The 13,648-nt window shown below is 54.6% G+C and overlaps 2 protein-coding genes across 2 annotated transcripts; both read left to right on the top strand.

The window, feature by feature from the left end:
- Positions 1–181: 181 nt before the first annotated feature.
- On the top strand, positions 182–1,963 carry LRP88_03038 (gamma-tubulin; the record flags this gene model as incomplete). Its single annotated transcript, XM_083239668.1, has 7 exons — positions 182–189; positions 243–283; positions 407–573; positions 632–814; positions 865–1,158; positions 1,216–1,680; positions 1,733–1,963. The coding sequence occupies 7 exons, from the start codon at positions 182–184 to the stop codon at positions 1,961–1,963; spliced, it is 1,389 nt and encodes a 462-aa protein (XP_083104798.1).
- Positions 1,964–2,676: 713 nt separating this feature from the next.
- LRP88_03037 (uncharacterized protein) lies at positions 2,677–2,934 on the top strand (the record flags this gene model as incomplete). Its single annotated transcript, XM_083239667.1, has 1 exon — positions 2,677–2,934. One exon carries the CDS (start codon positions 2,677–2,679, stop codon positions 2,932–2,934), a length of 258 nt encoding a protein of 85 aa, XP_083104797.1.
- Between the last annotated feature and the right edge of the window lie 10,714 nt (positions 2,935–13,648).

Here is a 13,648-nt window from a genome sequence, read left to right as displayed (position 1 = left end):
GTTTGGTGTTGAATTGTTTGTGAAACGCGGGGGCGGGGATCAGCAGAGCTTGGGCATAGAAGGTGCGGCACGCGTCGCGTAAGAAAGAGCATGAGCTACTGTACCAAACAAGCAAGGCTGAGCTGTCGCAGAAAAGATTCCACTTAAAACATCAACCTTGATCACTCCCTGACAAGACAAGATGCCCAGGTAAAGCAACCGCTAATTCAAGCCGAGAGGCAGCAGCTGACAGTCTACTACAGGGAAATCATCACAATCCAGGCCGGGCAGTGCGGCAACAGCAGTCAGTTCCTCTCCCCCACCAGCCCGTTCGTTCACCGCACCGCACCGCACCGCACACGATAATGCCCCCGACGCTGCGCACTCTGATGACATGATCACTCGCTAACTCTTGTTGCCGCCATAGTCGGAAGCCAGTTCTGGCAGCAACTCTGCCAGGAACACGGCATCAGCCAAGACGGAAACCTCGAAGACTTTGCGACCGAGGGCGGCGACCGCAAGGATGTCTTTTACTACCAGAGCGACGACACGCGATACATCCCCCGAGCCATCCTGATTGATCTGGAACCGAGAGTGCGTGCGATGAGACGAGATACGACGGGCGATATCATATGCTAAGACGCTTGCGCAGGTCCTCAACGGAATCCAGACGGGGCCTTACAGGAACATCTACAACCCCGAGAACTTTTACGTGGGAAAGGATGGCATGGGTGCAGCCAACAACTGGGGTGACGGTTACCAGAGCGGCGAGGCGGTGTATGAAGACATTATGGAGATGATTGATCGGGAAGCTGATGGCAGTGACTCTCTAGAGGTGAGCGTCTATTGAATTGCCGTGGGTAGACCACTTGCTGACTCTTGCAGGGCTTCATGATGCTTCACTCCATTGCTGGTGGTACTGGCTCCGGTCTCGGCTCGTTCCTCCTTGAGAAACTCAACGACCGCTTCCCCAAGAAGATTATCCAGACCTACTCGGTCTTTCCTGACACGACCAACGCCGGCGATGTCGTCGTCCATCCCTACAACAGTGTTCTCTCCATGAGACGGTTGACGCAGCACGCCGACTCGGTTGTCGTGCTCGACAATGGTGCGCTGTCGCACATTGCTGCTGACAGGCTGCATGTTCAGGAGCCATCTTTCCAGCAGACGAACCAGCTGGTAAGACTAGCCCAGACCACACGAAGCATGAGATAAGGGGTACTGACTGTACCACAGGTTGCCACTGTCATGTCGGCCAGCACAACGACTCTACGATACCCCGGCTACATGCACAACGATCTCGTCAGCATCCTTGCTTCTCTCATTCCAACTCCCAGATGTCACTTCCTCATGACAGCATACACGCCATTCACCGGCGACCAGGTCGAGCAAGCCAAGACGGTGCGCAAGACGACGGTGCTGGACGTAATGCGACGCCTGCTCCAGCCCAAAAACCGCATGGTGTCAACAGTTCCCGGAAAGAAGAGCTGCTACATCTCGATCCTGAACGTGATCCAAGGCGAGGTTGACCCTACTGATGTCCACAAGAGTCTGCTACGTATCCGGGAGCGACGTCTCGCTACATTCATCCCTTGGGGTCCTGCGAGTATCCAAGTGGCTCTGACGAAGCGGAGTCCTTATATTCCCATGAGCCATCGTGTGAGCGGCCTGATGCTGGCCAACCACACGAGTATTGCAACTGTAAGTTTGAGTCTTGCTACGTGATGTTACACCGTTCTGACAACATAATTAGCTCTTCAAGAGGATCCTGAGACAGTACGATGGTATGCGGAAGCGCAATGCCTTCATGGAAGGGTACAAGAAGACAGCTCCCTTTGCCGAGAACCTCAACGAGTTCGACGAGGCACGACAAGTAGTTGCAGACCTGATTGGAGAGTACGAGGCCGCCGAAGATGCCGACTATCTCAACCCAGATGCAGGAGAAAAGGCTACGTCGGCCGAGACAGATCGACGAGTAGGCTAGGGGGTTAAAACGCTGAAAAGCATGGATTGAGGAAGTGGGGATAGATAGAGCCGCGCAACAAACGTCAAAGCGGGTTGGATGTTGATATTGTCGGACATTTTCCTTGCGAGCACGGGGCGTTTTGGGCGACGGATTGGCATTGGCATTGGCTTTTGAGACATGATAGAGGAAACGAAACCTTGCTGTAGCTACTGCACTGCTCCCCCCCGGTTTGGACTAGGACTGTGGGTATATTCATCATAGTACCTTGTCTCCAACCTCGTTTTCTTGGTCATGTCCGCCTTGACTCTTGTCATGTGTCGATCGTCGACTTCCGTAGCCCATAAGCCGTCAGAATCTTCCGTCTCTCGTTGGAAAAAGGAGGTAATGATGTTATAACGGTGGAGAAGGGCCGGAGCTTTAGGTGCGGGTTGAGGCTCCGGTGACGTCACTGACGTCAGCGATGATGTTGAAGATCGCGATTGCGGTTTCGTCAGGGGAGATTCTAAATGCGTTGAGGCTGCTGGGGGTTGAATATTAAAAGGGTTGTTGAACGTGGTTGAGTTGGTGTCAGATAACTTTAACTTTAACTTCAACTTCAACTTCAACCTCAAGCCACAACCACAATTACACATTTTGCAACTCAACGAACTCTCCACAACCACAGCAAGTTTTATCCTTCAGTTTTACCAAAAGGACTCTGGTTCTAACAAACTCTCTCCAGAAACGTCATCATGTCTCAGTCCAAGGACCAGAAGATCGCCAACACGCAGGCCAACCTCCCCCTCCCCGAGCAACCCCCCACAGCCTCGGACTGGCAATCCGCCGATGCCCGGACCGTCAACGTCGGCGCGGGCGGGGAGCACGCCAGGGTCGGCACCGACGCCGCTGCACGGGGTGGTCTGAGGGAGCCGGCTACCCAGGGTGAGGGTATGGATATGAGCTCTATTGGGCGGGAGGGTGTTGAGAAGAGGGAGGAGTCGCAGCGATAGAGTTGGACTTGTAAAGTATAATGAATGAAATGATATGAACCTGACTTGAATGTTTCTATGGCTTTGTGATGTCGGGTTATAGTGCAGGTGTTGTCATGTCAAGTAGGTTAACTACCCTTATAAGAGTTGCAATTCAAGTCTCAACATTGGCGCCAAGTTACCCAACTTACAATTGTGTCTTTTTGGTCCATGCCAGTGATTCTCTCAGCCATTATAGGTCTTCTCGTTACTCTACCTACTGGTTATCTGTCTCAGTGTGTCATGATAGTTCAACTCGGATGTGACACCTCATGTCCAAGTTATCTGTTGGGCGTTGGGCTTTTCGTGCTGTATCAGTCATGGACTTGACCTTCTTTCATCATCGCTTCGGAGGGCTTTTTCGTAGTGGAGGTCATCTCCTCGAGCGGTTCTCGAAGTCTTGGAGGGCAGTTGTGGCTGCATGGCCGAATCCATTGTCCTCGCAGTACCTTCACATGCCTCGTCGGCATGTGTTTGTTCTCTTCGGGATACTACGTTGGCTTGGTGTAAGTTGTATTCACAGCACACCTCGGTCCGGCCATGGTGGTCAATATGAGCAGGGAACTGCAGTCTCCCTTGGTCATTTACACATTCGTTGGCAAGACGCCCTCGTTGGTCAGCCTGCTGTTGGTGAGTACCTCATGGGCATGGTCAACAGCCATCTCTTCCAACACAATATCCTCCTTGTTGTCGTCTTCCCCTCCTGTCTGTTGTTGCAGTGCCACCAGGGCTGGGACAATGATGGTTTCCACATCGGGCATCTAGTAGTGAGCTGCCAACAGAACAAAAGTACATACCTGGGGTGCATATCAAACCGTGTCATTCTCCTCGCTCACCGGGGTCCCTGATGGCTTCGGTACCCAGAATCAGATAAAACTTAAAGACAAGGACCCCGGTATGCGATGCAAGACGACGAAATAACAACAAAAGGCCGGCCAACAGACGAACTTGTAGTGTTGCCCCAGCTACCCTGCACTCAAAAGTTGGCAGTTGGCGATGGCATCAACCAACAGCCATACACCAACGACAAACAGACTGAATCCGTGACTGTATGCCCGCCCAGCCCTCTTGACCGAATATCAACCAACATCGTCATATCATATCATGTCGTCAAAGAGAGAAGCAAAGATAGAGACGGACCCCGATCTTCACTGATGCTCACTGCACGAGCCAACCAACAACAATCAAACCCACTCAAGAGTCGCATATCGCGAGGACCAACATGCGCCAGAATCAAGGCCATTGATTGCCTCATTCGCCGTGGATCCTCGTCGAGATCTTGCATAACCACATTTCTCAGCTCTTCCCTGCTTCTTTCCCCATCATCCCGATCGCGCACGCCCTTGTTTAGCGGATGAGTGAAAGAAAGGCATGATCTGATGCCAGGCGTGTACGTGCACACGCCCCCCTAGTCTCTAATGCGCTGGAGTTTTGTTGTTTTCGCTGTTGTCCCTTTGTCTCTCTTTCTCTGACATTGAGATCCATCATGCGCAAGGCAAGGCGCAGGCTGAGACAGCAGAAGATCCAGCAGCATCAGAGACAAACAGCAGCAGCAGCATCCATCTCTGCCCTGTTCATACCGATTCCAAGAGGCGGCGAGCGCAGGCAAGCGGGCGGCAGGTTGTCAGTCAAAGCTACCTACAGTAGCTAGCCCCCCATCCTACTACTGCGCAGTAGTCAGTGTCAGGTTGACACGGGGGTGAACCATCTCGACGGCGGCTGAATCACAGCTGAAGACTCGTAAACCGCCAACCGCGATCCGTCGACAAATGTCTCAGACGTTGGCCTCTCCCCAGCCGTGTCATCCGCAGTAGTCGACAACTAGCCAGCCAGCCAAGAATTGTTCGATGCGCTGTAGATTTCCGATTCCCACATCGATGCAGCCAATCTACAGTCTCTTGCAACATCCATCTCACTCAGCCCTTCCGCGCCGTCGTCGGTCGTATACGTTCCGCAGATAGAGTGCATCTTGGGTCGACGCTTGTCTCGGTCCCATGACCGAAGCAGTAAAGCCTTGCTCCCCTTTGAGAACCGTCCGTCCTGGCTCTAACCTCAATCTCTTGTCGTCGGCCCCAAAATGGCTTCTGGAGAATGCACTTTTATCTTGGTGGCTTGCCTTAATCTCTCCGCTTAAGCAGGAACCGTCAGCTCTCAACCCGAACCAGAAGACCCTGGATCGTCAACCTAGCCGCTGTCTCATCGTCTCCTTCTAGAGAGACGCACGCCCGTAGCTGGCGGTGAGCAATGGAATTGCACCTAGTCCTTGGAGAGCATGGGCGACGAGGATAGGGCCTCTTTGGATAGCGGCTGGGGTCTAAGCTGAGCCAAGCTGAGCCAACCAAAGGGCAGAGGTCCAGACCCGGGTGATCAACACAAACAAGAAAAAGGGTCCTCCTGATCTGACCTGATCTGTCCCCATGGCCGATCCCCAAATCAGAGGCCGGCTTGTCGATAGCGTCTTGATGGACTGAAGGTGACTCGTAACGAGTTGAACACTTTGCATCGACGACGAGACGACGGAGCAAACTCCAAGAGTCGGTGTCCTGTCCTTGTAGATTTGGAGCCTGACCCAAGCTCCTGGGATGGATGCAAACACGCACGCCGTCTCCTCAAGCATGACTAAAAAAAAGTCACCAACCAAGGTCCGCCCACTCATCGACATGATGCCATTTCCATGTCCACAACCTGGCACATTTCGATAGTTCACTTTTTCCGCCATCTGCATCCTCCATTGTTTGCTTTGCCTCTCCACCCCGAAAAGCCCAAAGACGCCCCCGATACACGGCCCTGCCCTGCCTTGGCTTGCTTGGCATGCAGAGCAGAGACCCTCGATGCGATGTGTTCCTCCGTATTCGACAAAACAAAGGATCCTTCCCTGCCTTGCCTCTCGTCCCTCCTTGAGCGATTAAGCCAAAATTAATCGACGCCCTCTAGGAGACGGCTCCGTTCCTTGTTCCCCACTGATGACGCCGGGGGCGCGGAGCCGAGAGGCAGACGGACTTGGGGAGGGAATAATTAAGTCAAGGGTCATGGCTTTCCCGGGCGATTGACCATCCCGTAGCCCAACATCATATCATGATGAACTGCAAAACGAGAGCCAAAAAGCAAACATCTGCAGGAAAAGCGGAGGAAAAAGAAACGAAACCAAGGGGGCCGCTCACCCAAAGAATTTCACATGGCGGAGAAAAAGCAACCTCTTGACATCGCGGTCAACTCCACCCGCTAACGCAGTACCCGTGGAACGATTCCAGGTCGAAACGTACGTGGAAAAAGAAAAGAACACCTCAAAGAGGATGCGTATGAGCCGACTTGAAACGAAACCAGAAACAAAAAATCTTTGACAGCGGAACCACACACGGCATTGTTGGATATCCGAGGGCACCGCCAAGGTCTTTCGTTTTCGCAACAACCTTCTCGGTTTCGGAATGCGTCGTGCTCCGGTCACCAACAGGAGAAACAAGACAGGAGACGTAAAAAGAAAACAAGCACGAGGCCAGTCAAACTCTGCCAGGCCTTGCATCTCTTCTGTCTCATCCAAATTGACCGCCTCCCTCGTGGCCTTCTGGAAGCTTTCGTCGGCAACCTCCACTCGTGGGGCTCTCATATCGAACTTGACTCGTGGTCGTCACTTTTTCTCGATGGCATTGCATAACTAGCCAACCAAAGCAGCAGTCAATGCTCGTTGGAATGATGTGCGTGACAAGCTTATGCATGCATCTGCATATCCCGGACCGTCTCTCTCTTTTTTGCCTCTTCACGAGACCAATGTTTCCACGATGACCTGCGTGTGCCCTCTCACACACCAGAGCCACGTAGCATCCGTAGATCGAGGCACCAGGCCATAGCTTCTTCCACCCTTGCCAACACAATGCCGTAGAGCGTCCCGTCTCCTCGACACCGGAGAAGCCAAACTGTAAAAGACAAAAAGACCGAGACCGAGATGAACGACAGCAAAGGCTTTGAATCAGGGGCCGCCGTTCTAGCGGGGCGCCAGCCGCCGGGGTGGCACCCCCGCCACGATACTGGCGAGATGAGATACGATACGATGAGATTGAGATGCGATGACCAGACGGGGAATTGGGACTCTCCAGTGCCGAATTGTGTGAACAGACAGAGGCACGCGCAGCGCAGCCTTGCTTGCTTGGCCCAATCTGTGGGGGATCCTCACCCTGACTGAGGCCATCTCATCACACACACGCCCGTCATCTGCCGTAATTCCTCATCGCCCGTGCCATATTTGCCCGCATCTCAATAAACCCCAGTCGTGCGCAGCAGAGATCGGTCGCGACCCGTTCGGCATCTCGATGACTGGACGGCACACCGTGAAGGGGAACAACAGCCGGCGACGACATCGTATGATGCATCACGCCAGCTTGCAAGACGCGATTGGTCGTGTGCTGCCTCCAGGGGCCGCCGCAGCAAGAAGCAAGCAAGCCTCGGCCAGCCGAGCTGACTTGCAGCTACACCATTCGTCAAGCCCCAGCCCGCCCAAACTGTGGTCGGTGGCTAGGGTTGGTAAGGCTGAGACGACGGGCCGGTACTGGGGAGAGAATGCGAAATTTCTCATCTCGCGCCGCAAAAGAATCCACGAACGCGGTCGCCCGCTAGTCAAGTTGGATCGGCTAGCGAGACGGCAACCACCCTGGTGTGGGTTGATTTCCATGCGCCGCGGACACTGACCAGACGCTCGAGCTCAAGTTTGACTGCTTGAGGGCCCTGCCAAGTTGACAGCCAGCACCCCCCTGGATCTCCCATGGCTGCCATCACCTCGACGCTAGTTAACCATCCGCCAAGGAGGCGACTGTCCGGGCAGAGCTTCTTTCCGCTCGTGGCGCTCGCCCAGAACCCGGTTGGAACTCGTCTCCCCGGCGCCGTTGAGGGCATCGTCAAACTCAAACCCCCAGAGCAAGAGGTGGCTGTCGCGTGCCGTTCCTTATTCTCCTTCCCCTGAGGGCATGATGTGAAGCGAAGACCCGAGATCACGTCGACCAGGGGGTCACCCTGCGGTGCACCGCTGGACAATGCGATGTCGTCGTGGCGACAAGGAATGCTATAGTTGCCAGCCTCGTCGCAGCCTCCTCTGTTCCATAACGAGGCTGACAAACGGTGAAGAAACCCCGTGCTATAGGTGCTATGCCATACGGATACCATGCCATGTTACCTACCCCAAGTAAATGACTCGTTCGGGCATGTGAGGAGTTGAATAAGGCCATGCAGATGCCCGACAATGGCATTCCGCAACATCAGGCCACTCGGCGACGCCAAGGAGCGGATGCTGGAGCCAAATTGCTGAATCGTTGACCGGCGTGGTGTGGCTTGCGCTTGCATCTCACATCCTTGACCGACAATTCCCCATTCGAATAGGCAGATGATGGAAGCATGGGGATGCTAGGGCCGAAGAAACCAGAGAATATCGCGTGTATCCAAAGAGAGAGGCGCTGTGCAATGGTCCGTTTCTGAAAGAGAATTCCGTTGGCATCTGAGGTTATCGTTGCAGGGCGCTTGTGGCCAATAGCTTGTGCGCGTTGGAACTATCGGGAGACAGGCCCAGCGTAAAGTAGCGCTCGCCAGCATCGACAACTTGATGATGATGCTCATGATGCTGACGGCTGTACACAGAGGGGTGTGTCATGGAGCGAGAGCCAGTTAACCAAGACAGGAAGCTCGATAGCCCAAGGGTCCAGCTGCACAGCCGGTGGTGAGGTGAGCTAACTAACCACGACACCGCGATCAATTCATCTGCAGGCCCGAGATCGCACGCTTGCCGGATCGTAGTGACGGCTCCTGGATCTTTCTGAGACCTTGCTTGGCTTGACATGAGCCAGCAGATGAAGCCGAGGTAGGTTGATGCTCCTGTTGTCAACGGATGGAGCATGGAGCATCAAGCATGTCCAGGCGAGCATAGCGCTCTTGAGACGCCTGCTGCAGCAGCAGGACAACCGGCGCTACTTGCAGGCTACTCCAGCGCGCTCCGGACAAAGTATCAATGCGTACAGGAGGTGCTCGCAAAAGGGGGGCGTGTGTCCAAGAGCTGGAAGCGGTGTGGTGTGTTCGCGGGACGGGCAGGATCTCGCTAGCGCACGGCGCCCTGGGATCAGACGATCGTCCTGTCGAATCCGCCCCACCGCAGCCAGATCCCAGGGTTCCCGCCATTTCGTCTTAGTCTTTGCAGCGGAACCCTTGTCCTTGCTCCTCCTGAATTGGTCAATGGGGGAGTCGATTGGGGGTGCGACCTGGTGCTTCGCCTCTAACCTTCAGCCTGAATGTGTGATGAACGCGTGTTTGCGTCTGTGTTGTTCAAGCCCAACGGGCTGTACCATACATGACCGGACAGAAAGAGACATCTGCCTCGGATTATTGGCGACAGCTCACATGAGTGTCTGGTATAACTGACTGCTCAGGTTGTTGAAGACCTTCACCGAGCAGATTGGCGTTCGAAGGAGCCACAGATACGTCCTCGCGGCTTCTCACCGATCGCCTCGGACGCAACCCTCCCTTGTCAACTGGCCGGATGGGACTTGGCGTCGCCGTGGGATTCGTCAGCATCGTAGGCAGATGCATCTGCATCTGGGCGAGCGCCTCGGTAGTGTTTCGAGGCCAGGACCTGACTGCATGTGGTGTAGGGATACAGGTCGACCCAGGAATCAGGTATCGATCTGGGGGTGTGGCCGGGCTGCTTGTGGAAGCACGGCCACGTCATTGTATCGTGATCCGATCGGCTGGCGTTGGCTGGATGGATGACTTTGGGGGCCACGCTCGGCGAGAGCTTACTCCCACCCAAATCTCGGCTGCATTCGCTATGTGATCGTGGACCGGGATCCCCATTCAACTGTCTGTCTGTCTTTCTTGCCTGCCTGCCGGCTACTCACGAGCTCTGGCAGGCTCAGCGGCGGAGTAGACAGTGGAAGCTCTCATCATCTGATGACGGGGCATGGATGCAACCACCTCTCATAGCGTCCACGACACATGACTAAACGAGAACCCCGAGACGTGCTCATCGAGTCGGAAGAAACCACTGAGACCCGGGCCTCCACATGGGGTAGTCAGACAGACAGCGGCAGTTGAAAGGTGGCTAGATGGTCACTTGCCGCATTCGGCCATGGTGCAAGTCAGGCCTCTGATGCTTAAACAGGGTTCCCGTGGAGGCCTCGTCAAGGACCAAGCAAGCCTCTGGCAGGATGCTCTTACGTAGAGGCTCCGGCGATTAATAAGAAACGGCGCCTCAGGCTGGGCGTCAAAAAGACCTGGAATGTGCCACTGTACGCACCTGCGCAGTGCGCAGAACTGCCGAATGATTCGCCGCCCTAACAAGAGCTGAGTTCGATGCGCTTGCAGCGCGCACTGCAGCGTTGCAGCACAATCCATGGATGGATGGTTGGTGGTCCTCTGACGCGAAAAACAACGACAAACGGCCAGCCGTCTCCACAACCCGGACTTGAATGAGGACCGGCAGCGGCTGTAAAGAGTCTGGCAGGGTCATGTCTGTCTGCTGCTTGCTTTCTTTTTTTTCGGGCCTGCTGCAGAATCGCGGCCGTTAAAAATCGACAAGCTGCAGGGGACGGTTTGATACATTAGGGCCGCTGTTCGATTGCGGAAATAGTAGGGATGTGCAGCGCAATGCGACGTGTGCTTTTATCAGATCTCGCGGCGTCAATTATGCTGGCGGCATTTACTCCGTAGCTGGTTATTAATTAAATTGAGGAGTCTTGCAAACGCCCGTCACATTTGCCATTGTTTCGTCGAGGTTGGCTGCGATGTGATTGGCATTGAATTGCCCGTCTTTGGTTAGTCCATCTGCGGAAACCATCACACACTCGACGATGAGTTCAGATCTGTCTGTTGCAGGTTACGTTGCCTCGGGATCCCGCGCTTGTGTGTGCTGCAGTCAACCCGAAACACCCAATCACCTAGACTGTCGAATATCAGAGCATTCGTGAAAACCGTGTAGGGATGCAATCCACCATTGCCCGATTGCCAACGGCGGTCAGTGATCCCCGGTCTTGGCCATGGTTGAGATGCAGCCTGTGAGCATTCTAGTTTAGGGCATTGCGGAGATGTCGCCGCAGTGTTTGGGACGGTAGGGATGGAGGGCCGTTGCCAACCGTCGACATGACCCGTCAACACGGTCGATTTGCGAAGAAGATCGAAAGGGGGGCAGACGATGGCCGGGGGACCCCTGGCCGGTTTCCAGGACCAGGCATTGGAGCCGCCGAGGAGAAATGGCAAGCGCTTGCATGAGATCGGTCGGGGATAATTCACCAAAGAGACATATTTGGTATTCGAGCCGGCAACTGCTGTATCGCATCCCGATGCTGGCGCTGATCGCTTGCTTTGGCGCGGGCGCTGAACTGAGGCGAGCCGATTTCGGATGCGGCGCAGAGCCACCGAACCGGCGACCAACTGGACAATTGTGTGCCTGGTTATGGCGAAAGTTTGTTGGCAAGAGGGTTATGCTGGTGCCGTCGAGTTGCATCGAGAATCTGGAACGGAGAGATGAGCGTTCGTGACGGAGTGGTGACGGTTTAAAAGCAGGGATGAGGTCGAGCGCAAGGAGGCGTCTGTCTCTCGCGTGGCGAGGACAGGAAATTGAAACCAACGGGATTTACCACATGGTCATCTTGATGTGCCAAGCACTCGAGATGGGTCCCTTGAAGGGGGTCGTAGTATCCATAGTTCGGGGAGCATCAGAAACAAGGCGAAGGGGGTTCGCGTGTGAATCTCACGACTCGGACGGCCAAGGGTAGCATCGCCGCAAGGTGGTAGGTGTCATAGATACTCTGCTGTAGGTCGAGAGCTTGCGGCTATCCGTATTCCACTTGCTAGTTGGATCATCAGACGGCGCGGAGCCGATGTCTGGGATGCACAATTTGGAGCTTGTTGATGGATGAAACTAGAGCGGTTGGAAGACAAGGAAGCCCCGGCGGGACGGGGTCCCGCTTTTCCACTGGAAAACAAAACGGCGCGTGGAAGGAGCCATCCGGGGGGGTCGCTTCCCTGTTGACAGCTTACCTTACTACCAAAGTACTACGTACCGAGGTACCAATCACTGGCGGACAGAGAAACACCGCCGTGTTCAAGGTTCAAGGTGAGTGAGCAAGTATCCCGTTGGTACGGATACCTCTGGGCTGTTTAATGAGGTGCATTGCGGAGTCGAGGTAAACCAATTGGGTAATTTGGGGAAATGGCAACTAAATTCACTGGGATGGGTGTTTTGGTCCGGTGTATCTAGTACATTTATCCTGTCTCAGCTACCTATGTCTATCTACATTAGGCGTTATGCTCGGTTGTTTCCAACTTCAATTGACCAGCATCACATCTATTATTGCTCAATGCCTAAGCTTGACTCTATTTCACCCGCCTTATTCTAGAACCTCTGGAGCTAACAAAAGGGGTCAGCCATAATGCTCCGTAGCCGGTGTCCTAGTCTAGCCCGAAGCCAATAGTTGGTAGATCCAGATTTCCCAGGACCAGGATGGTATGGGATATGAAGGGGCAGAAGACACAATTCATGTTGGAGTCGATCATTATCACAGCACATAGACTAGTGCTTTCTGGCCCGGGCAAAGTAAGTTCTCCGAGGGCAAAAAGCAGGCATCGCAATCCTTCCAAACTCTGTCGCATTTCCCTTGCAGTGCCTTTTCTTTTCCCTCTTACGCATGAGAATTGAATCGTCTTGTCATTTTTCCAAAGAATTCTTGCATCCCGTCCTCCACCCGGGCTCGGGGCCCGGAGGCCCCACACTCCGTCGACGGAGGCCGGGATGGCGGAGGGCGAGGAGCGGTATTAGTTAGGCGTTTTCTTCCTGCCCTCTTCGGGAGGTCACGCAAGGCCATTCGCACGCGGCACGCGATGCACGTCTTCTACGGGAGATCGGGTGTTGCCAGTTGGTGGGATTCGAGATGCAGTTCGTCCGCGGGCTTGCATCCTTGGCCCACCACGTGTGATCCCGGTGGGTAGGATAGGGAACCCCCTTCTAAACAGGCAGTGCTTGGGGGTGGGCGTTTCTTGCTTGCTGCTCGCCTTGCCCTGGGATTCTGGCGGCCGGCAACGGCCAAGCGTTGGCCGGATTAGCTTCCATCATGGGGATTTCGAGTGATGGTCCACCAGCCACCGTTTAAACTATCCACATGGTAGCTGGAGCCCTTTTTGCAGTGTCAGACTGGGAAGCAAAAAGGACCACCAAAAGAAGAAAAAATGAGACAAGCCCTCACCCCCAAGTGTCACCGGCCGGGCCTGAAAGGGAAACAGCAGGTTCGGCGATGCAACGCTTTGCCAGAGCTGCCTTCTGCCCGGGGGGGACCATTCCCCAGTTAAACCGTTCGATCTGGTTTCTTTTGATGGTGCCAGTGACCTCTCATCCATTCGATTCGATCCCATTGCCAGCTGCCGCAGGACGGACTTGAGGCGGCGCAGCACACCCAGTACCGGGACCGCAGCGGCGTCTTTTCCTAGGGCAAGGTTGGATCCATCTGGCGATACCAGATACATACCTTGGGGGCATGCGGATCGAGGTCGCCACTATGTACCTGGATCTCGCAGACTGGGGGTAGCGTAGCTTGATTGATGACCGACATGTATGAGAAATAAAGGGAGCAACCCCAGCTGGGCAGCATGCATCGCATCCGATGCTGCCGCAGCAGCGCAGCGAGCGACTGGACTGTATCAGGAGGTGGAGGGGGGGAGGCAATGAATCTGA

Source organism: Fusarium phalaenopsidis (genome assembly GCF_050370095.1).
Source record: "Fusarium phalaenopsidis strain FUZ10S chromosome Unknown contig_32286, whole genome shotgun sequence".
In the NCBI taxonomy this organism is placed as follows: domain Eukaryota; kingdom Fungi; phylum Ascomycota; class Sordariomycetes; order Hypocreales; family Nectriaceae; genus Fusarium; species Fusarium phalaenopsidis.
Note: the sequence above shows the minus strand (reverse complement) of the source record. Positions and strands in the feature narration are given on the sequence as shown.